The following is a 27,604-nucleotide window of genomic DNA, read 5'->3' on the forward strand; positions in this document are numbered from 1 at the left end:
TCACTGACCGCTTTACCTTTTCCCGGTTCTCCTCAAACACTCAGGGGATAAGTGACAAGCTCAAGAGCAAGCACTTCATCTCAAGTGATGATGGCCACACCTGCCATCTGCCTGCCTGGCCGCACAGTGGCTAGCAGGACTGTCTGGTAAGCTCAACACTATCCTATCAGAGAAGGAAAACTCCTCTAGCACAGTCACCTCTGTCTTCACATAGTGCACTCTTGCCTGACTGGGGCTACATGATGGCTACTTATTTAATTTAAGCCCATCAATCTGCCCTACATGAGTGCCAGCATTATTTTTGGGTCGCTTTTAAAAATCATCAAAAATATACATACAATCATACACATAAAATAAAATAAATCTTTTAAACTTAAATAAGTAAGTGAAGGTAAGGTAAGCTGTGTGGAACTGGAGAAACAGGAACGCCAAGAGAGAAGTGATGTATCAGAGCTTCAACACTGGAAAGCTTAACACTGGAAAAATGGGAGAGAGAGGATTGAGCGCTTTGTGGAAGGGTCTACAAATTAGCTGTCCTCTTGAATTCCAAGCATAAAATGAGTAAAGCTCTACCATTCTCACCTCCCGCAACGTTCACACCTAGCTCATCTTTCTCCTGTCAGCTATGCATCTTAAACAGAAAAAACAAACTCCTGATGTTACAACATAAACAAGACCAGGCATTGAGTGTTTCCTCTCCCAGAATTTCCCACACTGTGCCTGCACATTCCATCAGTGAATGGCGGTGCCCACCCAGCACCTCACGGCAGCACCGCAGCAGAGGAGCCCGAGGACATGAGAGTCATGAGAACCACAGAAGCCCACGCACAGCTGACGACTACGTAGGAAGAGATGCCCTAAACTCGACATTCATTACATTTCTAGAGAAGACGTGGAATTAATCCTACACCTCCAGCTCCTGTTGACAGTGACAACGTCTTTCCCTGCACACACCCATTGTCTAGCATTCAAGGGACAGTGGCTGAACTGAATTTCAACTTCCTACCCACCTACGGCTAAGAGATCCACAGCCACCTGACGAGCAGAGCTGGCTCCTGAGCCTCTAGCACAGTGGTTCTCAACCTTCCTAATGCTACAGCCCTTTAATACAGTTCATCATGGTGTGGTAATCCCAAACATAAAAGGGGTCACAACCCACACATTGAGAACCACTACCCTAGTAGATCATCTGAGCATCTTTGCTAAATGAATCTTAGAGTTATTCCATGATCAAGTAGGTTTTTAAGCAATACTGGTTTTAAAGCCAAAATACTGAATAAAAGGTAACTAACCAGTTTAATTTCCTTAACAATTAGTGGTTTTTCTCCAATTACATAAATGAAACTTGCCTTAGATACAGTATTTATCATATTGGTAATTATGGCCTACACCTCCTAAATATAACAAAGACAAGACAGTTATCTGTCTGCTCAAAACAAGACTGTACAGTCCTGTGTATCCAAGCCACATGGCAAGTTGGTAGTATCTTTGTCCTTTGTGCAAAATCAAGAAAAAAAAAATAGTTGAGCTTGTGAGCCAGATCTCAGCACGAGCTGGCCTCTCAGAGTCTCCTCACACACCTCTGGTGTCTTTGCCTCAAATTCACGCTCCAAATGCAGATGACTGGATGAGAATCTTTCCAGGCAGCTCTATCAACTGGCATTTCAAAGCTGTGGCCCAGTGGTTAGGGATTAGAGGAAGAAAGAGCTATTTCTGAAAGGCACGGCGGCCACTCCAACATGAGATTCAGGTGAAAATGTTACTTTGGCTTCTCTCCTCTTCCCTTTTATAATAAAGCTTCTTATAATGAGGGGGGAGGGGTGGCCTTGAAGCCCCAGCAATGCCATCCATCGGGTCACTTGGCCAGCAATGACAGCACGGCTGGGTCTGCCTCTGCTCACAGCTCAGAACTCTATTACATCTGGGCATTTTCCAAAAAAACAGTTTAAAAAAAAAACAAAACAAACAAACAAAATAAAACAGCTTCAACTGGTGCTGGTGGCACACACTTTAATCCCAGCATTTGGGAGGCAGAAGCAGGTGGATCTCTGTGAGTTTGAGGCCAACCGGATCAACATATGGTGTTCCAGGAGAGCCAGGGCTACACAGAAAAATCCTATCTTAAAAAAAAAAGAAGACAGCTTCAAGCTTAACACACAAGCTTTAAAATGGCGTTACAGCTGGACTTTAAGAAAAAGTAAAGAAACTGGAAACTGGAAAATGCTTCCAATTTGTTCTGATTTGCTTTGACTTGACAGGTCTTGATATGTAACATTGGCTGGCCTAGAATTCATTACAATTCTCCTGTTTCTTCCTACAAATGCTGGAATTACAAGAGTACACCATATTTTGGAGTTATTTAATCTTTGAATACTTAAATCCTGGATTCTAAAACGTTCTTAGCATTTAAGTCAGACTGTCAACACATTCATAGTGCAACAGCCCTACTATTGGAGCATCACCTTCCCAGATTAAAACAGCAGTTCAGCTGGGCTCTATCCATGCACACTGTGTAGACAGACTGATTCTTTTCATCAACAAATTGCAGAATCACAGGATCAGCTGAAACTGCCACAAAACAGTCATGTGAATAAGACTCTCAGTCAACATTTGTTTCTTCCAACTCAATTACCCTACACTCCGACTTCTAGGTGAAAACCACGAAGACAGGGCCAGCTTCTTCTAGATCCCCACTTCTCCAGGTGCAAGGCCCTAGGTTTGAGCAAACAGAGGGAGAAAAGGGCTCTCCTTATCTCAGGGAGTCATCAACAACTGGTGAAAACGAAACTGCTAATAAACAACAAGGTGGGTCAGCAGTAAATGGTGCCACAAAGGTGGACAACCAAGAGCCATTCCAAGTACCAGAGAGAACAGATCCCACAGGTGTCGTCTGAGCTTCACACATGTACTGTGGTGTGCATGCATGCACATGTGCACACAAATACACACTCCGTGAAAGAATGAATGAAACTTAAAATATCTTAAAAGTTGGAAAAAAAGCAATGTTTAAAGAAAGCATGTCAACTGAGGCGGTATAAGGCACGTTAGAGACTTGCTCGCAGTCCCACAGTACTCAGGTTCCGGTAACCATCTTAGTAGGGCAAAGTTCATGCTGTATCTACTAAATCTATCTCACATGCTATTTAATCCACAGCAGAGGTAAAGGCAAATCAGCAGGACCCTATACATCATTCAAAATAAGACACAGGAAAATAAGTATAAAACTACTTCCTACTCAAAGATAAATCAAAAAAATCAACATGATACCTCATATATAAGACATTAACAATAAATATTTAATTACTGTCTAGTTCCTAATTTTCAACATAGACTTTTTCAAATCATCATCTATTCTAGTTTATTACTACTGTAAAACTGGCTATGATAAGCACAAATAAAAATTATTCTACATAAAAAATATGAAAAAAAAACATTCCTTATGGCAAACAGCATGAACACTAAGTCACAGTCCTTGCTGGTCAAACAGCCTCATCAGTTCTGTACCCACCACACTCCTAAGAAATCGGCAGCACTCTGGCAGCTCCACATGCAGCAGCACACATGAGCGTGTGTGCCAACACACACATGTATACAAACACAAACATGGCAGACAGAGTGGAATGGATTTTAAATGTACTCATGCCTTCTCCTTAAACAATGTCTCCTGCCTTCCTGCGCAGTCCAGGACAGTCCCTAGTACTACAGGAATCACCATGGCAAGCTAACAACGAGCTTGCTGGCTGGCTTCCTGGTGTGTGCCAGGCACCATGCTAGTCCTACTCACAGCAGGAGAAGTCAGAGGTGCTGAAGACTCTGGGGTACTTCTGCGCTACACCCAATCCTGTCTCTTACCTACAAACTACCGCTATCTTCTGACCTTGGGAGTCAACGTGCCTTCCCACAACACCTTCCATGAGATCACGTGGGCTTTTCTACATAAGCTTCTCTATAAGGGTCAGATCACTGGCTCTCTCTTCCTCATAGCTCTGCCTCCTTCCACATGTAAGACCCTCTAAGAAGACTGACTGCTTTCTGCATTTAACATTGCCTAGTTTTCAGTTCTGAGAATCTGAGAGGCAAAAATATTTCAGATTCATTTCAATACTCTGCATAGCCCTACATAAGATCCATAAATGTGGTAAATATGAAAGATTATTAAACAGTAAAATTTTCTAGCTATAAGCTCTTACAGCACCTGCTCACAGATCAATACTGTAAGTATTTAAGTGTGGGTGTAGTTAAACAGAATCAGCTCTTACACCAGGGCATCCCTGACAATACCATGAGAACAGAACCAGCTCCTACATCAAGACATCCCAGCCACGGACACAATACCATGAGAACCAAATAGATTCCTGTACAAACAGATCTGTACAAATTCCTTATGCTGACATATTTAAGTCATTTAACTTTTTCTTCTAACAAAGTGTTTTCATACTTACACAGACTAGGCAGGGGTGTGCTTGAACCTCCAGTTCTAGCTGAACTGAGGTCACAAAGTCTTTCCTGAGGTCACAGGGCAGGTACCCAACCCTCCTTTACTATGCTCTTCATGAAACCAGCAAACACTATGACAAACATTTCCACAAAACGGGTCATTGTTGGTAAATGCTGTTTCCTCCCTCAACAATCAGAATGGTAAGTAATTTGTTCAGGGACACCAATGCAGGCATGGTTTTTATTATAAATGTATACTAAGCTACTTTTTAAAATAAGCTAAAAATACAGTACCTGAAACTCAGTATAGAATCCCTGAATTTGCCTCCTTTAGGCTAAATATATCCCTGTGTGAATAACATACTTCCTTAAAATAGCAAACAAGTTCAAGATCAACTGTGGAAAAGAAAATCATCTTAGTGGAAAGACAAGCAGCGCCTTTGCTAGTCTCCCACCTCACTTCCTCAGGCAGACACTCCAGACATGTCCCTGCCGGACACTGCTATATCAGGAAATAAGTCTGCCAAACGAACGCCATTCATATTTCAGTCAGCAAGGCATCTTGACTCCCCAAGTCCAGAAAATTCACAAGTAAAAGTAATTCCTTAAAAAGAAGGCACTTTACATGTAAGGGAAAGAGGCTGCTAACAACAGCCTGTCGGCATTCTAATCCCCGCTTAAGCACCGGATGAACACAATCTGCTGACACAAAACACTTGTCCTTATCCCATTTGTATCTTTTTGTCTTCAGTCAAGCCAGCTATGCTGTGTGACTAAGTCCAGACTGCAAGGTGTTATGCTACCACAAGACCCTGGCAGCCAGCTCACACTCGATTCCACCACCATAACAGCAGAGACCAACCACACCAGCATGTGAGCAATGCAGAGAGCCTTCAGTTCAGGCCTAGTTGGGCCTCAAGAAGATAATGCTCATTCCCTGAATTCACAGCCAAATCACAGTATGAAAGAGCCAGAGTCAAAACAAGACAGCGCACTCACCAACACTGAGTTTAAATAGGTTATGTGGCCCAGAACTTGTGGAAAATTGCTCAAAGAAATATTACACAGATGGGAGTCTTAAAAAAAAAATCGCTGTACATCTCCTAGCTATAATGGTACACTCTCTTTAGGCTGGACATCTCCTAGCTGTAATGGTACACTCTCTTTAGGCAGCATGAGTACAGCAGCTCAGACAGACAATGCCTAACACAGCTGAATCTAGCATCGAGGGTCTACAGTGAGTGCCAGACCTGTAGAATATCTGCATCTGCAGGTAAACCTGTCTGTGTGTTCACTATAGCTCCCTCACTGCAGAGAAGTTGTAAAAACCTTAGCTGCTAATGATATAGCTGAGTGGATTAACTCCTCATTTCCAACTACAAAAGCATAAATCAAACCAAACAGAAACTGCACTTACAGTACTCTAGCACTCACTGATGATAAGCTCAGCAGGGAGATCACAAGGCAGGCTAGCACTCTGTACTTTAAGCACAGAGACTGCAGAACAACTCGAGGCATCCTCAGTACTACTTCCTGGTTTATCCAAACCTTTGCTGCAGGTCTCTCAGCCTCTTGATATGACAATGAATGGTAAGTGGAAGTGGAGAGGCAACCCTCTAACGACCACAGCAACACGTAGCCTTTCAACAGGTATGTGCAGATGCTAATGCCTACCACACATTCATGTCAAGTGTTCATGGACCCAAAATTATTTTATTTATTTTTCATTCTTCTGTTATTAACATGGTATTTACCAGTTCCTGGTCCTATCCTAAACTAACTGGGTATTGCAAGGGTGAGCTCCAGTACTATGAGAGGTGTGACAAGACTAGAAATTTCCTCTACACTTCTTTCCCATTGGGTCAGCTACAGTCACACAAAATGGACAATGACAAGAACAAGGGGATCTTCTGTGGGGAACTTGCTTACCCACAAGAGTTCAGTTCCTTCCTTAACCCCAGTTTATGTCAAAAGCATATGCCCTTTCCTATATAAAGGAGCAGTGACAGCATACAGAGTATTATTTGAGTGTGCCAGCCAAAGATATGCTTATAAAGCCAAGGTCTGCTCTCTACACGTACCTGTGTCTCTAACGCCTTTCAAATCCAATGTTCAAATGTGCAATTCTTTCTGGAATCAGGCCTTTGGTTCAAGTACTACTCACAGTTTCCCAATTTTTCCCCATTCATATACTTAAATTGGCCTCCCTGAATAAGAGCTACAATTTTATTGGGCAAAAAAAATTCTTATATCCTTTTAATGCATAACAATGCCAAGTAAGTCTTAAAGTTTGCTATGAGTAGACAAGTTTCTGAAAGAGTAGAAACCAGTGGGCGGGGAGAGGGTACAACAGGGTACTAGTCAAACCTGCCAGGCAAAGACTGCTCCCACAGCACAGTCCTCACCAAAATCATTCACACTCACATGAAATATAGGGTACCTACTGCCAACTGACATCTAATCTGCTCTAGAGACAACACTTCATTAAAATGAACTTCACAGGCTGGAGAGAGGGGTTCCCAGCACCTTGATATATCAGGGAGCTCACAAGCACCTAGGACTCCATCTCCAAGAGAGAAAACGCCTCTGGTCTCTCAAGTGCTGCACTCATGTGTGCAAGCCCACACAAAGACACAAACACACAGACACAAGTTAAAAATAGTAAAAATAATTTTTAAAAGATTTTTACTGGGGTTCACTGTATATAAATAGGTTTTTCATGTCAGTGCAAAAAAAAAAAACTTAGAGCATGATACCAAAATTAATGCCCAATACTCCTTTTTTTAATTTTTATGATTTATTTATCTTTATTTTATGCGCATTGGTGTGAAGGTGCCAGATCCCCTGGAACTGGATTTTCAGACAGTTGTGAGCTGCCATGTGGGTGCTGGGAATTGAACCCGGGTCTTCTGGAAGAGCAGTCAGTGCTCGTAACCACTGAGCCATTTTTCCAGCCCCCAATACTCTTTATGACGCTGCCAGCTGCTTAATTTTCTTAATTTTCTTAATTTACACAACCCCTTCTTCACATTCTATCTATGTGAAGATATTCTCACTATGATCTAGTATAACTAATCCCACGGCTCGGTAAGCTGCCTGCAGTGACAGCTGATGTTATTTACAATACAAAGTTTAGACTTTGGCTGGTCTCTCGATTTCGAGCACATTTAGCTTAACAATTCTAGTTCGCTGAGTCTTTTTCTATTCTTCATATGAAAGAATTTGAGTCACTATCTTTTCATAATTTCACAATAAGAATTTGTTACTCATTAAAGTCTTAATAAATGTCAAGTCTGTTAGGGATGTATTACTTATTAAGTAAAATACTTAAGTGAGTTTGTATGTTTACAAAGATAGTCATTATACAACTATTACTACTTTATAGCTTTGGCAAACTAATTTAGAACAAAATATAGGAAAATAGAATAGCAATAAAAATATGTTTTAAGCCAGGTGTGGTAACAGATATCTTTAACCCCAGTAACTGGTATCACTGTGAGGTCAGGGCCAACCTGGACTACCCCTCTCGCATATTCTTACCAATGTATGAGTCTCTCTTACGCACCTTCCAAACTATAAATTCCTCTGACTGGACTCACAGACAGAAGAACTCATACAACCAAAAAAAGAAGACTACACATTCAGTAGGTACCCTGCTTTCACATGTGGCAGCAGTCACAATTCTACTCAGAGGGTACAATAAATCAAACAACTGTCCTCTTCACACGACTGGGGTTCCCTATGAAACGAGAAGGGGCTAACATGATGGCTGAGCAGGTGGAAACACTAGCCATGCATGCAAGATCTGTAGCCAAGTCCCAGAACCCATCACGAAAGGAGAGAACTTCCAAAAGTAGTCCTCTGACGTCTACAACATGTTCATAGTGGCGCATTCATGCTTTGATGCATACCCATACACAAATTTAAAAATTTATGGGAAATCCAGTAAGTTTCCTATGAGCAGATTATCTTTGTACTGGGGTGTTTTGTTATTCTCTATTAGCCTACCCAGACATTAAAGCTAGAAAATATAATTTTTTTCAGCTTGAAAGTAAACTTTAATATTTGGCAGAAGCAAGCACTAACTGCTACACAGAAAATCAAATGTTTAGAAAATGCCAAAATGTAATTCTCATCTATGAGCTCACGGTTGTCAGCACAGTAGCAACAGCCAACAGCTACAGCTATAGACTAACTGCTGTGTGTGCTAGCGCAGGGCTTTATTAACTTTAGCCTCATAATCCAATTTCCAGCGAGGAACTAAGACAATGGTCAGTTAAATAAACTGACCGAAGACTCACAGCTGTTAAGTGACTGCACAGCACTGGAGGCCAAGCAATCCAGGGCCACGATGCCCTTGAGGCTCAGAGTATCCTCATCTTCCCTCACACCGCGCCAGATACTTCAGGCATTCTAAGTACAATGTTATAAATTCAACACATGTCCTGGAGGAGTCCTCTTCCTCTTGACGCTACTTTACTAATGTATACACACGTACACCACGGCGGGCAGCCATGGTATTTATTGTGCTTGCCAGCAGTATGCTATGAAGTCTAACACCACAACAAGGGAAACTCCAAAACACAACCAAAAAGCAGCACAATACTTCAATATCCCTGTTAACTTACAATAGTTAACTTACCTGTACCTGAGACATTCACATCTGCTAGCAGGATTCTGCTAAAGTTTATTTTATCCAAAATAAAATTACCTTAAATACACTGGAGAAGAAAGTGTTCGATACTCTCAGCTCTACAGCAACCAACAGGACACTCCCCTCTGCCGCAGGCTCCCTGGCCATGCCACCATCACTGTCATTATGTAACTCACTTTTCTAATTAAATTTCAAATATTTCCTAATACGTGAGCCACATAATAGTACTCTTTTGGCCACTTTTACATACAAAAGTGGACGATTTGTGTGATTGGCTCTAATAACTTTCCCAACATTCAGCACACTGAATGGAAGGGACACTCAAGTATGCCACAGCTACTCAGCAAGAAAACACACTTCACAGTCCTCAAAAGGAAAGAGTGTAAAAACAAGCTCCTACTCCCCTGGGAAACACAATCAGTCAGTGAAGACGACGGCCCTGTACAACAGCACAGCGACTCCATGTGTGCACAAACAACCACTCCAGCTGCTCATTCTGCTGTCCTGACTGTCTAATTCAAGTGCGGTGCTTTCACAGGGAGTGGTGGTACACACTTTTAACCCCAGCACTCAGGAGACAGAGGCAGATCTCTGAGTTTGAGGCCAGCCTGGTCTACACAGCTACTTCCAAGTCAGCCAGAGTTACAAGAGAGACTTTGATTTAAGAAAAAGTAAAAGTAGCGTTTTTACAGTTTAAAAAAAGCAAAAAACTATTTTCAAATAAGTCAATCTCTGCTTCACTCTTCACCACAAACATCTCACAGCAGTGAAGCCCACGTGTGCTGTAAAGCAGGGCCGAGAGGATGCGAGCCCACCTGTCAGCCCCCCAACAGCACTCACTGCCGGCAGAACAAACCACTTCCTAGTGGGCAGGCTTGGCTTCCAAACTGGCACAAAATGAATTAAGAGGTCATTAAGGAGAAACAGAAGATGAAAATCCAAAATTTTCACCAAAAATAAAAGGGCTCAGAGATGGCTCAGCAGTTAAAGGTACTTGCCACTAAGCCAAGCTACTTAAGTTTATGTCTTAAGACACACATGGTGGAGGGAGGGAGGGAGGGAGGGAGGGAGGGAGGAGAGAGGGAGGGAGGGAGGGAGGGAGGGCGGGCGGGCGGGCGCACATAAGCAAGAATTCTCAAGAGTTGTCCAATCACATCCACAGCTATCCACAGTGCACATGCCCTCCCATGATAGATCAATAGTTCAATCAACATTGGTTTAAAATAGTTTTAAAATTAAAAACTAAAGAAGGATAGTTAAAAAAATACTATATTCATCCACATGTAAAAAATTAAAATAATGTAACATTTTGATATTCAAACAAACATAAAATAACAAGGATCATCTAGAAACTCTCTTAGAGACTCTGAAAAACCAAAACATAGGTGGTATAAAATCTAACTTTACCTCCACCATGTACTAATTACACAAGGCTTTGAGATGGACATCAACTCTGCAACTCTGCAACTCTGCTGATGAGCCCACTAGTAAGCAATCTCACCCAGAGAGAATGCCCATTTATGGAATAAACACCAGGATATGAGAATGCCGGGAGCCCCGCAGTTAGCTCAATTAGTCCACTGTGCTGTACTGCCCCCTAGCTGCTGTGGCAGGATATGCCACCAAAAACAAAACAAAACAAAACAGACTGCTAACAAGTTTCGAAAGAATTCGGCAGGAAATCCTTTAGGCAAATTTAGACCTTTAAAACAGACCCACAAGAATACACTGGAGTTTGTTTTATGCCTTCCTGCAATAAATACTAAGAACATAAACTAACAAAACATCTCATCAATTTTTCAACCACAAATTAACTAGAGAGTCAGTTAGGTTACAAAGCCTACAGGAGCCCAGGTCAGAAGGGCCAGCACTCTTCACTGAGACGGGGACGATCAGGCGTGGTGAGCAGCCTGTAACACAGCACTGGGGAGCCCAAGGGCAGCACCAGCAGTACGGAAAGACCTGGCTTAAAAACAAAATAAATGCTGGAATTTCTCTTGACTTAGGAAATTCTGTAGAATACAAACTAGAAACTGTTGGATAGAGGAGTAAAGTTGTCTGCCAGAACTCAAAAACTACAGACATTTTCTGTCACTGTAAACATATGGTAAATATAAAAAGTAGTTTAGACTAACAAATCTTGCATTAATTCAAAGTTTCCAGGTGTCAGATGCAAACTCAAGTCAAAAATTAGTAAGTTAAAAATTAATATTTCTGGAATCAGTGAAGAGTGACTTGAAGGAAAAGTCTGCGGCACTTTATAGAGGGTTATCTTTCTCCAAAACACCATTTGAGGTCAATCAGAAATTTGTCCAATGGAGGCCGCATTAAATGTCTGTATTTTCAATTTTCCAATGAAGAGTTCAGCTAGCAAAAACTCCAAGGGAGGAAAAGTTCTGTTCATATAGCTGTCTTACTAGGTAATTACTCACAATTCACCATTAATTTAGATAAATGGCCCATAGCCTCGTCTTCACACAAACACAGCATGCTGTGTACACAACACTTTCCTTCAACAGCGATGATTTCAGAGACAGAAGGCCAACCAAGGTGATGAACACCCATATCTCAGCATGCACAAGGCTGAACCAGAAGGAGTGCTCCAAATTTAAAGCTACGTGGTGACTCCCTGTCTTTAACTAAAAATAAAATAATTTTAAGGTGATTTTATAAGATTCTAATTTTCAGCATGACTGGTTAAGGACAAGAGACTTTTGGGGAAGGAAAATGTAGGGGCAAAAGCAGGCAGACTGGAAAGTAAGGGACTCCTGGCAAATATACAGTTTACTGAATACTTAGGATCTCTGTTTTAAGCAACTCTTGACTTTTCCAAAATTTATCATTGTTCAGAAACATATGAGCAAATAATTTTTAAGGAAAAACAAAATCCTTACCCTGCAGTTCATGATGTATTACTCCCACCAGGTTGGGTTCATCTCCCCACCAGAATATCCACAGCTCTTTGCAATCGGGCTTGACATCACGACGCCAGACACACAGCAGGTTGGCTTGCAGACAGCGGATGAAACTTAACAGGATTGGATCATCTTGGGCTGGGGCTGAAATTATGGGTCCACAGTCCCCGTGTCCTCCAAAATTGTACCTACGCCATTTGATTCCTGTGAGTTCAGCCTGGAAAACGACAAGAAATTTGCTATAGTTTTGATTTTTCTTTTTACTTAAAAACCATTAAGAACAAGTTCCCACAGAAAAGGAAAGCTAATAAAAATAAGTATTTATACTCAACTTCACACCATGGGCACTTATACTCAACTTCACACCATAATTTCTTCCAATGAAGAGTACACATCAGCCTTTCTGGGTTTGGGAACAGGGGTGTGGGAATCATTTCTATCAAGACTTTTACATAGCTAATCATCTTAAATATCAAAATAAAACAAGCTCACAATCATGCGCTGTTGAAACAACCTTCATCTGCCTAACCATTTACTATAAAGTACCCATATTTTTAAAAACCACTTTCAGTTATTACTCCCTATTCAATTCATGAACTATACTTATTTTAAAACCAAATAAGGGGCTAGAGAGATTACTCAGCAGTTAAGAGAACTGGCTGTTCTTGGAAAGGGCCTAGGTTGGATTCCCAGCCCCCACATGATGGCCTACAACTCCAATCCCAGGAAATCCAGTGCCGTCTTCTTTATGTGCAGAGGCACACACCCGGTGAACATACATACATACACACAGGCAAGACTCTCATATACATTTTTAAAAATCTAAATTTTTTAATGTAAGTAAATAAAACAAGTAAGATTTAAAAATAAGTGGCCAGGCATGGTAGTGCATGCCTTTAATCCCAGCACGCAGGAGGCAGAGACACGTGAACCTCTGTGAGTTTGAGGTCAGTCTGGTCAATATTCCAGGACAAAACAAAACAAAACAAAACAAAAAAAGTACAAGTTGACCATTCCTAAAACAAAAATCTGGTGTTGAAAATCTTTCTAAATCCACACTTGGAGGCGTTCAGGACTTCAAGTCTTCACATTAAGCATGGCAAGCCACTGAAGTATATGCTAATGGCCCCAAATCTGAAGGTCTACAATCTGAAACATCTGGTCCCAAGAACAGAGAATAAGGGTCTCTCTGCCTGTTCTGCCTGTAGAAGACATTTTTTTCCTGCCAAGGAATTTCCTGCTCCCTCACCTGGGCAGCTAGTTCAGGAGGTGAGAGTTTGGGGGCAGCACGGTCCATAGAGAGGCTTCTCAGAGAAGCAGCTGCTAACAAAACCTGCCTCACCAGCAGCTAAGGCAGGTCACTTAACATGCAGCAGGGAGCCTTGCCTCCTTAACAGGCTTTTGCTGCTGCAGGGTCTTTTGTTTTTAAACACATTTAAAACTTGGGAACTTTAAACAAGCCAGCAGAGGCTGTGCTGCTCCGCACTCCAAACACTCCTGCTTTCAGATCTCCTGACAACGTTCAGGTCTGATGAACTAAACAGAGCAGGATCCCTGACTTAAGTAGCTACAAACTGAAACCCTGTACTGGAACAGGACAAAACCAATCCACCAGGGTCCTGCACCACACAGTCGTGTGCCCCCAGCCTTACCATAGTTCATTTCCTCCCCCACAAAGTCAATCATTTTGATGGACAATTCATTTTCAAAACAGAAGCACCCAGAGCAGAAAAGAAACACCTCTGTAACACACCCAGGATTAACTCGGGAGCTTATGCAGCTGACTGGCATTCCAGGGCTAGGGAAGTAAGCACATTTCTTTACCCAAAAACAGTTTTAACTTCAAAAGAAAAATTACAAAAGCCATAACCAAGCTACTACTGTCTGAAGCTCAGAAACCTACCTATTAGTCTATGGCTGACACATGGACAGCTAATTTTTTAAGAGGTCTTTTTTTTCTAACTCTGTATGTGTATGTGTGCACATGCGTGTGTGTGTTTGAGACAGAGTCTCACTATATAACCCTGATTGGCCTTGAACACACTATGTAGATCAGACTAGCCTCCAACACACAAAGATCCACCTGCCTCCTAAGAACTGGGACTACAGACATGAGACACCATAACCAAAATATGTTTCCTTAAGCAACATGGCATCACCACTATTTACATAGCGTCTACACTGCATCAGATGGACTCTGGGAACACGCTAAGCTATTAGGAGAAAGCCCATCTTAGGTATATGCAAATACTACACTTATCTAAGGGCCTGGGTATCCAGGCTAGGCAGGCAAGCGACCCTTGACACAGTGAGGACACCTGCGTGAGCTCCCAGAGCTCTGACCACTTCATCACCATGGCTGCTCCCATCTTCTCACTGCTGTGCCTATACCTTGTCTAGTTTTCAAGTCCTTTGTTTCTTCTAATAAAAGTAATGTTTCTGTGCTTTAATCAGAAAGCCTAAAATTAATTTCTAAATAAATGTCAAGGGAGATAAAATAAAAACAGAATAGTTAAAATTGGAAAAGATACACAGCTAAGAATACTGTTCTATGCTCAAGAACCCTGGGCAGGAGAGGAGGGAAGAGAAGGAGCACACACAACAATAATACAAATCCCTATGAAGAGAGTGGCCACGTTACAAGTGTTAGAAATGAAGACAGATTAGAGGCTTGCATCCTGGCTGAGTCTGTCCCCAGAGACTCACTCACTGGAGCACGTTCACCTACAGTGTCACCCTGGTGCTTGCACTAGCCTCCTGTGCCTCTGCTCTCACTGTCAAAGAGAAGCCACTGTCCCCTGCTGTGTGGTGTTAGGGCCACAGAGCACTGCCACAAATTCGGTAACCAGTTCAGTCAAAGGCACTTGGAAACTTCCAATTATTTTAAAACATTTAGTTCCTTTGCTTTAAAGCTAAAATTAAATATTACACCAGGCTTTGTTGAAAAGCATTAACAATGAAGGACCAAACACACCTAATAGATGACTTAGATAAAGCCAACACTCAGAGGCTTGCTTTAAATCTTGAAATAGTGTCTATTAAGAGCAAAGTTGAAGTTACCCAAATACTTTGGCCAAGGGATCATCATAGACTCTTGACTGCTCCCCAGGAGCCTACCTAGGTGACTTCGCTAGTCCTGACAGGGCTCGGCCTTCTCTCAGCCCTGAAGCAATGAAACAAAATGGTCTTGGAAGAAACCTCAGAAATGAAACAAAACAAACCTTTTTCCTAGGGAGGGGTGACGGGAACACTATCAACACTATCACAAACAGGAAGATTAAAAATGTCGTATATACTTAAAACCCAAAATTGAACATGGTAGCATACACCTGCAATTCCCACACTGGAAGGACTGAAGCAGGAGGACCACAAATTTGGGGCTGGCCTGGTATATACAGCAAGCCTACCAGAAACAGTGAGAGACAGAGAGAGAGAGAGAGAGAGAGAGAAAGTTTCCCTACTTTTGTTTTACAATTTATTTTTGTATGTATGATTGTTTTGTGTACATGTATGTACGTGTACTGCATGCAAGCCTGGTGCCTACAAAGACCAGAGAGGACACTGGTTCCCCTACAACTGAAGTTACAAAGAGTTCTAACCACCATGTGGTGCTGGGAACTGAACCTGGATGCTATGGATCAGCAAATGCTCCTAAATGTTAAGACAGCTCTCGAGCTCCTTCTCCTTTCTTGATCTTTCATTTAATATTTATGTACTGTGTATGAATGGTCAAGAGAGTCAAAGAACAACCTAGGGGAGTCAGCTCTCTCCCTCAACCCGCATGGGTGCTAGGGGTTGAACTAACTTCTCATGCTCAGTGTAATCCCCTTTACCTACTGAGCTATCTCACTGGCCCTGTTCTCCACATTTCTGACAAATACATAATCTAGGACTCAAAATTTTCTAGCTAGTGATTTCAAACTCTGTGATCAGCACTGCATCCTGTGGCAGAGTAGCAGCTCTGGAGAGGCAGGAAGCCTGTAAGGCCAAGACCTGCTGAGCAGAGGACTGAAAACAGTTAAGAGGGAGAATACTCACTTAGTATATGTACTCATAGGTTCAATCCCCCACTCTCCCAAAATAATTTTTTGAAGTAAACCTTTAAAGTATTTCTATATTCAAATTATCCTAAATATACATTGATGTCAAAAATAATAAATAAATGCATAATGGTATATAAGTTCTAAAAATACAAAATCCAAATGATAGAATTTTAATATTCAAGGAGCAAAAGTAGTATTCACATTTGAACCACAACAAGTATCACAGCGTACTAAATAACACTGCACACATGAGTTCTCATATGGCTGTGGCCTTCTACACAGCTAAAGAAGTTAAGACTCATAACAGCTAAATAGCCATAAACCCAGCAAAGCCAAGATCCCAAACATAGTTGTATTTAAACTACAAGTGAATTTGAAACATAAATTCTTTCCATTCTGCCTTGCTCCTTCATAGGTCTAATGTTAAAAATTAGCCCTGGAGGATTACAGTATCATACAAAGAAACCGTCGGGGGCTCAATTTAGCAATGACTAGAGCTCATGGCCATGCTCTGTAATTGAAGAAAGAACTCCCGAGACAATAAAAACACCTCGTAAGAGTAGGTGCCCATCCCGAGAACCCAGAGACTCACTGCCACCGGCATCCCCGTGTCATCTCTGCAGACAGTCTGCCCAATCCTCCTTGGGGGATATTTTTTTAAAAAGATCTAAAAGCAGGAGGGGTGGAGGAAAGTTTGCTCAACAGTGGCTGGCCTCTGCTGGACAGGCAGGCAGGATCTTTGAAAGGCGAACTGAACTGGTAGGGCCTGATGGCATGAAGAGAAGGCCACTACAGTCAATTTACAACAATACTAAATAGATGATAAAAACAGAATTAAGACAACTGCTCTTCCTAACACCTTATACAGAAGTTAAAGAGGTTTTATACTGATTCTTATTCCTTAGATACAGTGTGTAGAAATAACTCTTACTTTTCACACAAGATGTTTCATAGCCAACATCATAAATTTGCAACATGGCCCCAGAGTTCAAACTAGATTCAGTAGTCTTAAAACAGAATAAAACTTACAGATGTGCTGGTAAGAATGAACGAGATTTAGCACCCCAGAGCGGACACTGCAAGAGATAAGAAATGCAGGTTGTGGGCCTGCTTGCTCCACAACGCACTCCATGATATTAGGAAGCCTCCTCCACCCCAGGGAGCCTCGACTTCAGGAGCTATAAAGTGCTACAGCTGACCTACATAATATAATGAGCTCCAGTCTCCTGCCTCAAACTAATTACATCTCACTGGTAAAGGCGACTTAACAAAGCCTCAGACATCTCAGACCATGGCTGACGATACTCAAGATTCAGGAAATGGACCACACTGAGGTGGAGGTGAAGCTCAGTGGTCCAGCACTTGCCTAACCGCCATGTGCAAGGCCACAGTGGGGAGAGCGGACATTAATCTCTTACTGCCAACATAAATGCCCTAGAAAATCTCAAGTGTGCCTTTGCCCTCTTCCTCCTGTGACAGAATTATTACTCTAGCAGATTAGTAAACATATTAAATCACCTCTCAGATCAATCCCAGGAAAGGAAAAATAAACGGCACATATAAAGGAAAGTTTTTGTTAAAGCACAACTAATCAACTCCAGATAAGAACAGAGCAGCACACACGCCTGTTTCTCTTCTCTTTAAACCACACTAAGCATCAGTGAAGAGGTTTGTTTCTTTGAGCTGCTTTCTCCCTTTAAATATAAAATCACAACAGTGTGTGGAACAAGAAAGAACATCTGCATTCCCAAAGCTCTGAAGCCAGTGCTCAGGAAGGACGGAGAAGGTGGAATGGAAGCCACTGGCAAGAGTGCTTCTGGCTGAGGAAGCCTGTTGACCAGGCCTGAGAGACTCAGACATTCTCCCACTGCACACGGCTAGTTGCTGGCCCTTCTGCACACCAGCAAAGAACAGAAAGAAAATACTCCAAAGACAATGGCTATGGGGGAGGTAGCAGCTATACCACAGAGGGGGTGAGGGCCCAAGCCATGGACGAAGCAGGGGCAGTGGAGGAGGCAGGGGCAGTGGAGGAGGCAACAGCTATGCTATGGAGGGCACAGAAGTCGGAATGAACGTAGAGCACTAGCTAAACAAGGATGAGATGACAGCCAACATTCACCTTCCCAGTTGTCTTTGAAGTATCTAGATAGCCTACTGGAATCTTACCTGGTACAGAGAAAGACCCTAAGATACTAACCCAAATTCTCTAGACAAAAAGAGCCACCCCAATGTGTGCAGCCACAGTAATACACAGCACTCATGTACTGAGAACTAACTGGCAGTTTGTGATCAACCCCTCCCTCTACGATCAAGGGCTACCTAGGAGCTCAAGAAAACCAGGTACATAGATGAGGAAAACACTAACGGTGAGAAGAAAACTAGAACAACCATTACTGATTGAGATGGAGAGATGGCTCAATGGTTAAGAGCACTGCCTGACTTCCAGAGGACCAGTACGCAGTTCCCAGCACACACGGCGTCTCACAATCATACCTAACTCCAGTTTCAGGGAATCCAATGCCCTCTAATGAATTCTGCAAGCACCAGGCAAGCACAGATTGCACATATACACACAACGCACATACAGGCAAGCCACTTTTACTTTTATTTTTATAAAGCAAAATAAATCTAAGAAAAAATTATAAACAGTGTGACTATTTAAAAATGAAAACAAACAGAATGCTAAAAGAAAAGAGATTAAAAGAAAACTCAGTAAAATACATGGAAGATTAAATGCAGGAACTTGCACAAAAAAATAAACACAATAAAAACTGGGCAGGTAGGGAAGGATGGAAATTAAATTAGAAGATGAACCCAGAAGGTTCAAACCTAAACACAAGGCTCTGAGAGGTGAGGCTACAGCTCAATGGAGAACACTTGCCCAGTGACCATGGAACCTTGGGGTCCACTGTGGAAACTCAGAACACAAAAAAACAATAAGGAATTAACTAAAAGAATAACGCATGAAAACTTTTCTCCAAAAATTATGACATACTAGATGAAACAACCTCTCTGGATACTTAGAAGAATCAATGAAAAGACACTCATAGAAAGGCCTCCCCTCAGCTTTGGCACGCAGAGAGAGGATCCCCCAGCTTTCACGACTCTCAGAGTCTCAAGATAATTGTGAAAAACTACATGCAGAACAGGTGCCTACACCAAACTACCAGACACAGAGCAGGAGGAACACACACCACACTCAATTCCTCCCACGTGAAGAAGCCTCTCTCTTGTCCAGTACTACTACAGGGCGTGTGCCTCAACAGAGGGAGAAGGTGGGAGACTGGGGGAGAGCAAAAGAAGGTCTACAAGTGCTGTACTTTGGTCATGGTATCTCTTCACAGCAACAGAAACCCTAAGACACTTCCTATTGCACTAGGTAATGTTTTGATTTTAAAACTTAGTGTTTCAGTCCCAGAGTTTCTTTTCGTTTTTAATTTCTTAACTTCTAATTATGTGTATGTGTCTGTGTGGGTATGAGCAAGTGAGTACAGGTGCCATCAGCGTCCAGGTAAGTTAGAGGTTGCTGTGGGAACTCCTTTAAGATACTCACTGGCTCTGGGCACAGTCACGGGTACTATTGACACAGATGCAGAAATGTGCACAGCCCCCTGGCTGCTGGATTTGGTTCTGGCCACAAAGACCCAAAATAATCACATAAAAACTATATTATTAATAGGCACTGCTTGGCCTATTAGCTATAGGCTTTTTTATTAACTAACTCTTACATCTTAAATTAACCCATTCCTATTATTTTATATTTTACCACAAGGCTCGTGGTTTACCAGTAAGGTTCTGGGGCAGGTGTCTGTCTTCTTCTGCAGCTACATGGCATCTCCTCGACTCCACCTACTCTCTCTCTTTCTCTCTCTCTCTCTCTCTCTCTCTCTCTCTCTCTCCATATCTCTGTTAGGATTTTCTGCCTGGCTATACTCTGTTAAGCCACTGGATGAAAGCAGCTTCTTTATTAATCAATGACAATCAAACTTCTTTACTGCACACAGAAGGGAATCCCCTGCCGTGGGCGCTGGGAACAGACCCCAGGCCCTGGAGCAGCACTCACTTGTCCCAGCTGCACCGTCAGCCCAGTCCCGCTAATGTCAGCTTCACAAAGAACTGCTCAATCAAATTTTGGCTTGGGATTAAGGACAGAATTAACAACAATTTCTGAAATGGTCCTAAACATACTTCTACCATTTTATACCACATATTTATGCAAAGTGGTATTCTCAGCATTGACAACTATAAAATAAAAATTTATCAACTCTACCTCCTACACTATCAAATGATTCAGCCAAGATTTAATTCTTTGTGTTTAAAAAAAAAGAGACTCAGGCCAGGCTGGTCTACAAGAGCTAGTTCTAGGATAGGTTCCAAAGCTACAGAGAAACCCTGTCTTGAAAAAACAAAAACAAAAACAAAAAGACACCCACCTCATTAGCATGGAAATTAACTTCAATTTTTCATAAATAGTAAAATTATAAGCATACCAAAGAGTTATTTTAAACTAAATATTTTTTAAGGTTTCTTACAATTATGAGTAAATGTTTGGCTTGTACACCTGTCTTATAAACCTATGAGCCCAGAGCCATGTAGAAGTTTCTGGGGCAAAAAATAATTAGGAGGGGAAAAATTTTTAAGAAAATTAGGGTTAAGATACATGGAGATACACTTTAAATGAAAAAAGGCCAGGTGTAGTGGTACACTTGGAAGGCAATGGCTGAAAGACCTCTGTGAATTAGAGGCCAGTCTGGTCTACAAGGTGAGTTCCAGAACTTCACAGTGAGACCCACTCTAGACAAAACAAACAAACAAAAACAAAAGGAAAAGGATAATTATCATCTTCAAATGGCTGGTGTGGGTCAATAGTCTGTATTCTGTCAATTATTTGTCAAATAAACGCTGATTGGCCAGTAGCCAGGCAGGAAATATAGGCGCAACCACCAGACAGGAAGTAGAGGTGGGTCAATGAGAACAGGAGCATTCTGGGAAGAAGGAAGTCCTATTCTGCAGTCCTGATCCAGTCACAGAAAAAGCAAGATGTGACTGCCTCACCAATAAAGTACCGAGTCATGTGGCTAGCATAGACAAGAATAATGGGCTAATATAAGTTATAAGAGTTAATAAGAAGCCTGAGCTAATGGGCCAATCAGTTTATAACTAATGTAGACCTCTGTGTGATTTCTTTGGGACTTAACAAAAGCAGGAACCAGGCAGGACAGAAAACTCAGTTAATAAAGTGACACAGAAAAGGAGAAAAGTAGAAAGTAGTCAGGTAATCAGAAAGCAAACAGTTCTGATATCTATTAACTGGGCAGAATGTTACCGCTGATAGAAAGTAGTCAGGTAATCAGAAAGCAAACAGTTCTGATATCTATTAACTGGGCAGAATGTTACCGCTGAATCTACCTAAAACAAATTACTATGCAACTATGTTGGTAAAATGGAGGGGAAAGGAGCAATAGTCTCTCTGTAAACGGTGGAAAGAATGAGTTAAACCGTGGCCGATTACTTAGTATTTTAAAATAATAAGGAACGAAAAGAAGAAGGTAAGAAAAGGGCAAGAGTTGGGATGCAAATCTTAAACCTCACACAACTATCTGATATTTCCTCCAGTCCTGGAAAAGTCAAGCCTCCCCCTCCTCCCACTGACCGCCCCGCCCCCTTCCCCTCCCCCGCTGACCCTCCAGGCTGCACCAGCAGCTGTTTACTGCGCACTTCAAGGCCCTCACAAGCTGCTCAAGCTGGCCACTCTGCAGTCACACAAGCCTAGGACACCCCAATCCTCCTCCCTCAGTCAAGCACCTCGGCATCAAGTCTGATCTTTATGTAAAAATTTAACTGTTTGGAAACAAGGAAAATAAAATTTAAACAAAAATAATCAAAATGTGATAAAATATAGTTAATGGAAAGTTACTATTAGTATTAGTTCATAAACATTTTACAAAGCTATTCTACACAGATCCTTAAACTTCAGAATAATTTAGTGTCCCATAAATTGTAATGCAAAAGTCAAAATGTATTAATTTACTGCTATTATTTTAAGATTTATTTATTAGCATGGGTGTTTGGGCCACATGTATGTTTGTGTGCCTGGTGCTTTCAGAGGCCAGAAGACATTAGATCCCCTGGTACTAGAGCTACACACTAAGTAACAAGTAACACACATAAGTAACAAGAGCCATAAAAAAAGTACTGGGACCTGAACAAATCCAAACCCTCTGCAAGAGCTGCAAATGCTCCAAACTACTAAGTCATCTCTCCAGTCTTCACTATTTTTAAGACAGGGTACCTTTTTGTAGCTCAGGCTGACCTGAAGCTCACTACACAGCTAAGGATGACCTTCAGTCCCAGCAATCTTCCTTCCTGAGAATTTCGAATACTGAGTTTAAAGGTATGAGCCACCACTCCTGGCTTCAAAGGTTAAATATTCATTATATGTTACTATTGTCAATTTTTTTTTCTCCATTTTAAGCTATTGAAAGCCCAGCTAGGTAAACAGATACTTTTAGCTGCATGCTCCCTCCCATGTAGCTCAACTCAAGGTTCTAGTTGTACCACAGCTGCTGGCCAAGGATGCTCTTTTTAGAGCATATAGTAACAAGATAGCTGGCTCCTATCTGATTATTTCCTTGTCCTTAGAAATACAATATAACACTACTGCTCCATACAATAGGGAATTATGTATGTGCACCCTGTGCATGTATGGTGCCTGCAGAGGCTAGAAGAGTGCTAGAGATCCAGAAAATCCCCCACCCACCGAGTCATCACTCCAGCCTGAAGAGGTGATTTCTAACACATACAATTTTAATCTGTCAGTTTACCAGTACTAATTCAAAATAATAAGAAATTGAATATAAGATCTAGCAGGTGGAGGTGCTGTTCACCAAGCCTGATAACCCAAATTTGAGTCAGAGAATGAATAAACACATGGGATGAGAGAAATAACTCCCAAAAGTTGTCCGCTGACCTCTATGCATGCTTGCGTATGAATGCACACACAGGTACATAAATTGATATGTTATTTTTTAAGATAAAAAGGAGAAATATAAACTTAGTATAGATAAATTCCTAAGCTTAAAAATAATTTAGTGTTCCATTAATTGTGTTTACAAGTCAAAAGGCTAATTTGTCTAGTTTTGGTTTAGGTTCGTGTGGTCATGTGCTTGCATGTATGTATGTTTGGGTATGAACAAATTTGCATGCACATGTGTATAGAGGTCAAAAGTCAGTCTCAAGTATCACTCATTCTTTTTTTACCTCCCCCCCCCCCCCACCAAAACCTAATGTTGGTACCAGTTAGGCTAGGCTGGTCCTCACGGCTCTGGGATTACGAGTTTGCATCACACCCAGAATGTGTGTTCTTGGGATCAAACTAAGGCTTTTTTATGCTTGCCAAAGAGCCATGTATCAAGGGTGGCCTTGGATTCACGGCAGTATTAGTAAATAGAGTAAGTTCAGAAGTTTTGTCTGTCAGTAAAAGAACCAACACAAATTTTAAGATTTCATTTCTAATTATGTGTATGTGTATCTATCTGTGAACACGTGTATATTCATTTCTAATTATGTGTATGGTATCTGTGAACACGTGTACAGTGCTCCCAGAGGTCAGAAGAAGGCATCAGCTCCACTGGAGCTGGAGTTACAGGCAGTTCTGAGCTGCCCAAAAGATGTTTGGAATTAAACATGGGTCCTATGGAAAAGCAATGAGTGTTCTCAACTAGCCCAAACAAGGTTTTTGTTAACTGAATGCTTACTTTTTAAAAAAGAAAAAAATGTTTTAAAATAATTACTTTGGGGTACAGACTCTTCCTATGCAGCCCTGGTTGTCCTGGAATTCATTGTGTAGACTTGGCTGGCCTCCAACTCTGAGATCTGTCTGCCTCTGTCTCCTGAATGCTGGGATTAAATGTGTGTAGCACCAGGTCAAAATCTGTCTTTTTAAACTATGTTAATAAAATATAATACCTAGGTTCTATACAACATTTCTAACTTATCAGACACTACTAACTCCTAGCTCCACACTTTAAAAAGAAATAGTCAAAAAGGAGTAAATTGTCAAGATAAAGACTGGTTTAGCAAGAAACTCTAAACACCCTCTGCTGGTGGAGGCTCCCTGGTCTAGAGTGCAATCCTCTCCAGCAGATTAAGACAGCAGCAAAGATAGAGCAAAGAATAAATCACAATTGAAGAAAGAGCTGAGAGAACCTGACAAGTAGCTGAGATGACTGTGAAATGTACAGACTGATGTCAAAGATAAACTACATCTGTTCACCATAACTGGCAAACTGTGGCCTGTACAGCTAACTGTGTGCTAAAGTTTTATTAGCACACACTTATGCTCCTATATTTATATATTGCTGGTGGCTGCTTTCACACTACAGCCAGTGCTGTAACTGAGACCAGAGGATCTACAACCTGAAATAATTACTCTAGGCTAACCTTTGAACTAAGGTGATATCCACAAAGAAATGAAACATTTAAAATACAAATGGGCTGAAGAAGGCTTAGCAGCTAAAAGCACTGGTTTCTTTTACAGAGGTCCCAGGTTCAGTTCCAGCATCAACATGGCAGTTTGAAACTATCTGTAAGGCAGTTCTAGGCAGATAAACACCCCTTCTGGCCTCTAAGGATCCAGATCACAAATGGCGCACAGGCATGCATACCGGCAAAACATCCATATAATTAATTAATTTTAAAGTAAGAGTCACCTGAAATGTTCCCCTCCCATAAAAAAGCAGAAGACTGAGCAAAAAGATAAAATTTCTGTATGAAGGCTTTGACCAATAGGCAGTGCAGAACTAGGCTCCCTAACAGTAGGAGAACAAATGAGAATCCTCTGGAGTCTGGAGTGCAACCAGAAAGAGAATTCTATGTAGGAAAGCCACATTATAGGGCTCTCTGAAAACCTCCCTAGCATAAAGACCACACCAATGCTACCCTAACAGGTGAGCCTCAGTCAGCTGCCTTAACTGCCACCAACACAAAGGTAATCACCAAAGGAAAGGACAGCACAGGCGCACAACAGCCGAACATTCATACTACGTGGGAGCCAGAGGGAGGGAGCGAGGAAAGACAGACAAATGGACAGATGGACAGACCCATTACTAGTACAAAATCAGTGAACAGAGCTAAAGATGAGAATAATAAAGTAATTAATAGACAGCACTTTAAAAATAGTTATTATAAATATGGTCAAGAATTTAAAGAAAAATACAAACAAATAACAGGAAAGTTGGTGTCTAAAGGTCAACGACACTAAGTCTGAAAAGAGAAACTCGTAGAATGATTTACTCACACATGGCTGAGGAGCTGAGCACAGGGATGTAGTTCAGTGTAGGACAATTACCTGGACGCCAGAGGGCCTTGGTTCAAACCCCAGCAAACGCAGCATGCACAGACCTGAAAGCTCATGGCACTACCTAAGCTAAAGAGAATCTACGAAACTACAACTCACGAGCAAAGCCTAGGAATGACAGCCAGCAATCTAACACACCACGAGATCAAGGGCCCGGAATGTAGGTGATTTCTGAACAACAGCCAAATTATCTACAAATTTCATAAAAACAAACATCTGATTCAAAGAGGTCAAAGAACCGTAAGCAGCAAAAACATAGAAAACCACTTTCTGTTTGTTTTTGTTTTTCAAGACTGGGTTTCTCTTTGTAGCCCTCACTGTCCTAGAACCCAGTCTAAAGACCAGGATGGCCTTGAACACAGACAGCCGTCTGCCTCTGCCTCCCGAACCCTGGGATTAAAAGTGTTTACCATCATGCCTGACTAAAATAAATTTTTTGAAAACAATGATAAATGAAAATTCCTAAAAGTTGTCTAAGAAAGATATTATATGGGAGAAAACAAAAATAATATTAAATGCAGATAAATCAGAAGTCATGCGAGCTGGAGGCTAGGATTAAGGCTTAGATCTTGAACTGGGCGAGGCACTGGAGTCCATTCCCAGAAGAAAGGGATGGAGGAGACAGACACACTAAAAGAGAAAAAATAGATAATCAAATTCTGCAAGTCTGTAATTCTAGATTAAGAAATATACATATATTCTATATATAACATATAGAATATATTAATATCTATATATAATATGTGTAAGTATATATTATATAATTCTAGGTTGAGATATATAGATATAGGTATCTATATATAGATATAGATAAATTCCTTAAAAATGAAAGTAAATGGAGCCAGGCATAGTGACAAACACCCTTAATCCCGGTACTGGGCAGAGGCAGGTGGATCTCCAGCCAACAGTACCTAGTAAGACCTTGTCGCAAAAAAATAAATAAATAAAAAATTTTAAAAAAGTGAATGTGAACGGGCTGGAGAGATGCTTTTGTGGTTAAAAGTACAGAACGCTCCTACAGGGAAGGGGCCCAGGCTTAGCTCTCAGCACACATATGGGGCAGCTCAAAATTCTGTAATTGCAGCCCCAAAAGATCCAACGCCCTCTTCTCGCCTCCTTGGACACCTGTCCTCACATGCACATACTCTTCACAAGGTACACACACATACACATAATTAAAATATAAAATAAAACATTCTAAAGAAGGTAAAATACTGAGTAATTTTTTGATGAACAAAATTTAATATGGCTACTCTAGAATAAATACATTTTTCAAAAGTTCTCCAGATTAAAAAGAGAAACATCCAACACCAGAAAAACACATACATCAATACAAAAATTTAAAAACAATAAACATAAAAACAGTAAAATGATAGGAAAATAAATATTCAATTAAAGAAAGTTTTAGTTCTTTAAATAACATGAAAAGTGACTCCAAGCAAGTGACCATTACTAAAGAAGAAAATAAAATGTCAGTTCCTGCCTTGGAATGGTGACACATGCCTACAAGCCCAACACTAGGGGAAGACAGGAGACCATGTCCAAAGTCATCCCGGGTCACACAGTGAAATCAAGCTAAGTCAGGTCTACCTAGAGATTTCTTGTCTCAAAATAACAAAGTTACCACTTCAAGAAGAAATAAAAACCTCAACTGATTCAGCATCTAACAGAGCTGGGCAGGAAGTAAAGGGCTAAGAGAGAAGCGCAGATGGGAGGAGACTGTAATGGAGACAGAAAGTCACTATGAAGAGTTGTGAGCAGAGCTGGTAACCATCAAAGCTGAACTGACATTTCTAAGACAATTTACCACCAACACCAAAACACACACAGCAAACACGGGGAGCATTCACCCAGAAAAGCCATTGCTGAACCAAACACATGTTTGGTTATGAATTATGTTGTTAAGAATTAAAATCTCTGAATAAAATTAATTAGTAATTAAGAACAACAACACAGGGGACTTGGAGAAATGGCTCAGTGGTCAAGAGCACTGGCTGCTCTTCCAGAGGACCAGAGTTCAATTCCCAGCACCCACATGGCAGCTCACAACTGTCTGTAACCCCAGTTTCAGGGGATCTGACACCTTTATACCAATGCACCTAAAATAAAGTTAAGTAAACTTAAAAAGAAAAAAAGAAGAAAAAAAAAGAACAACAACACAAAAATCTGGACCTCCTCTACTCCCTGTAAGATCTGA

The 27,604-nt window shown here is 41.3% G+C and overlaps 1 protein-coding gene across 6 annotated transcripts in view; it reads right to left on the bottom strand.

The window, feature by feature from the left end:
- Med13l (mediator complex subunit 13L) overlaps positions 1-27,604 on the bottom strand; it is a 227,010-nt gene that overhangs the window by 180,921 nt on the left and 18,485 nt on the right. For 5 of the 6 annotated variants that reach the window (XM_085681246.2, XM_085681237.2, XM_085681234.2 and 2 more), the window contains exon 2: positions 11,986-12,223. In XM_085681246.2, the coding sequence (XP_085537372.1) occupies positions 11,986-12,223 (238 nt within the window). Of the gene's footprint in view, positions 1-11,985; positions 12,224-27,604 lie in introns of those variants that run through there. The other variant, XM_048422642.3, reaches the window with a different exon arrangement.

The sequence above is a fragment of the Myodes glareolus genome, chromosome 2 (genome assembly GCF_982192425.1).
Source record: "Myodes glareolus chromosome 2, mMyoGla1.1, whole genome shotgun sequence".
NCBI lineage: Eukaryota > Metazoa > Chordata > Mammalia > Rodentia > Cricetidae > Myodes > Myodes glareolus.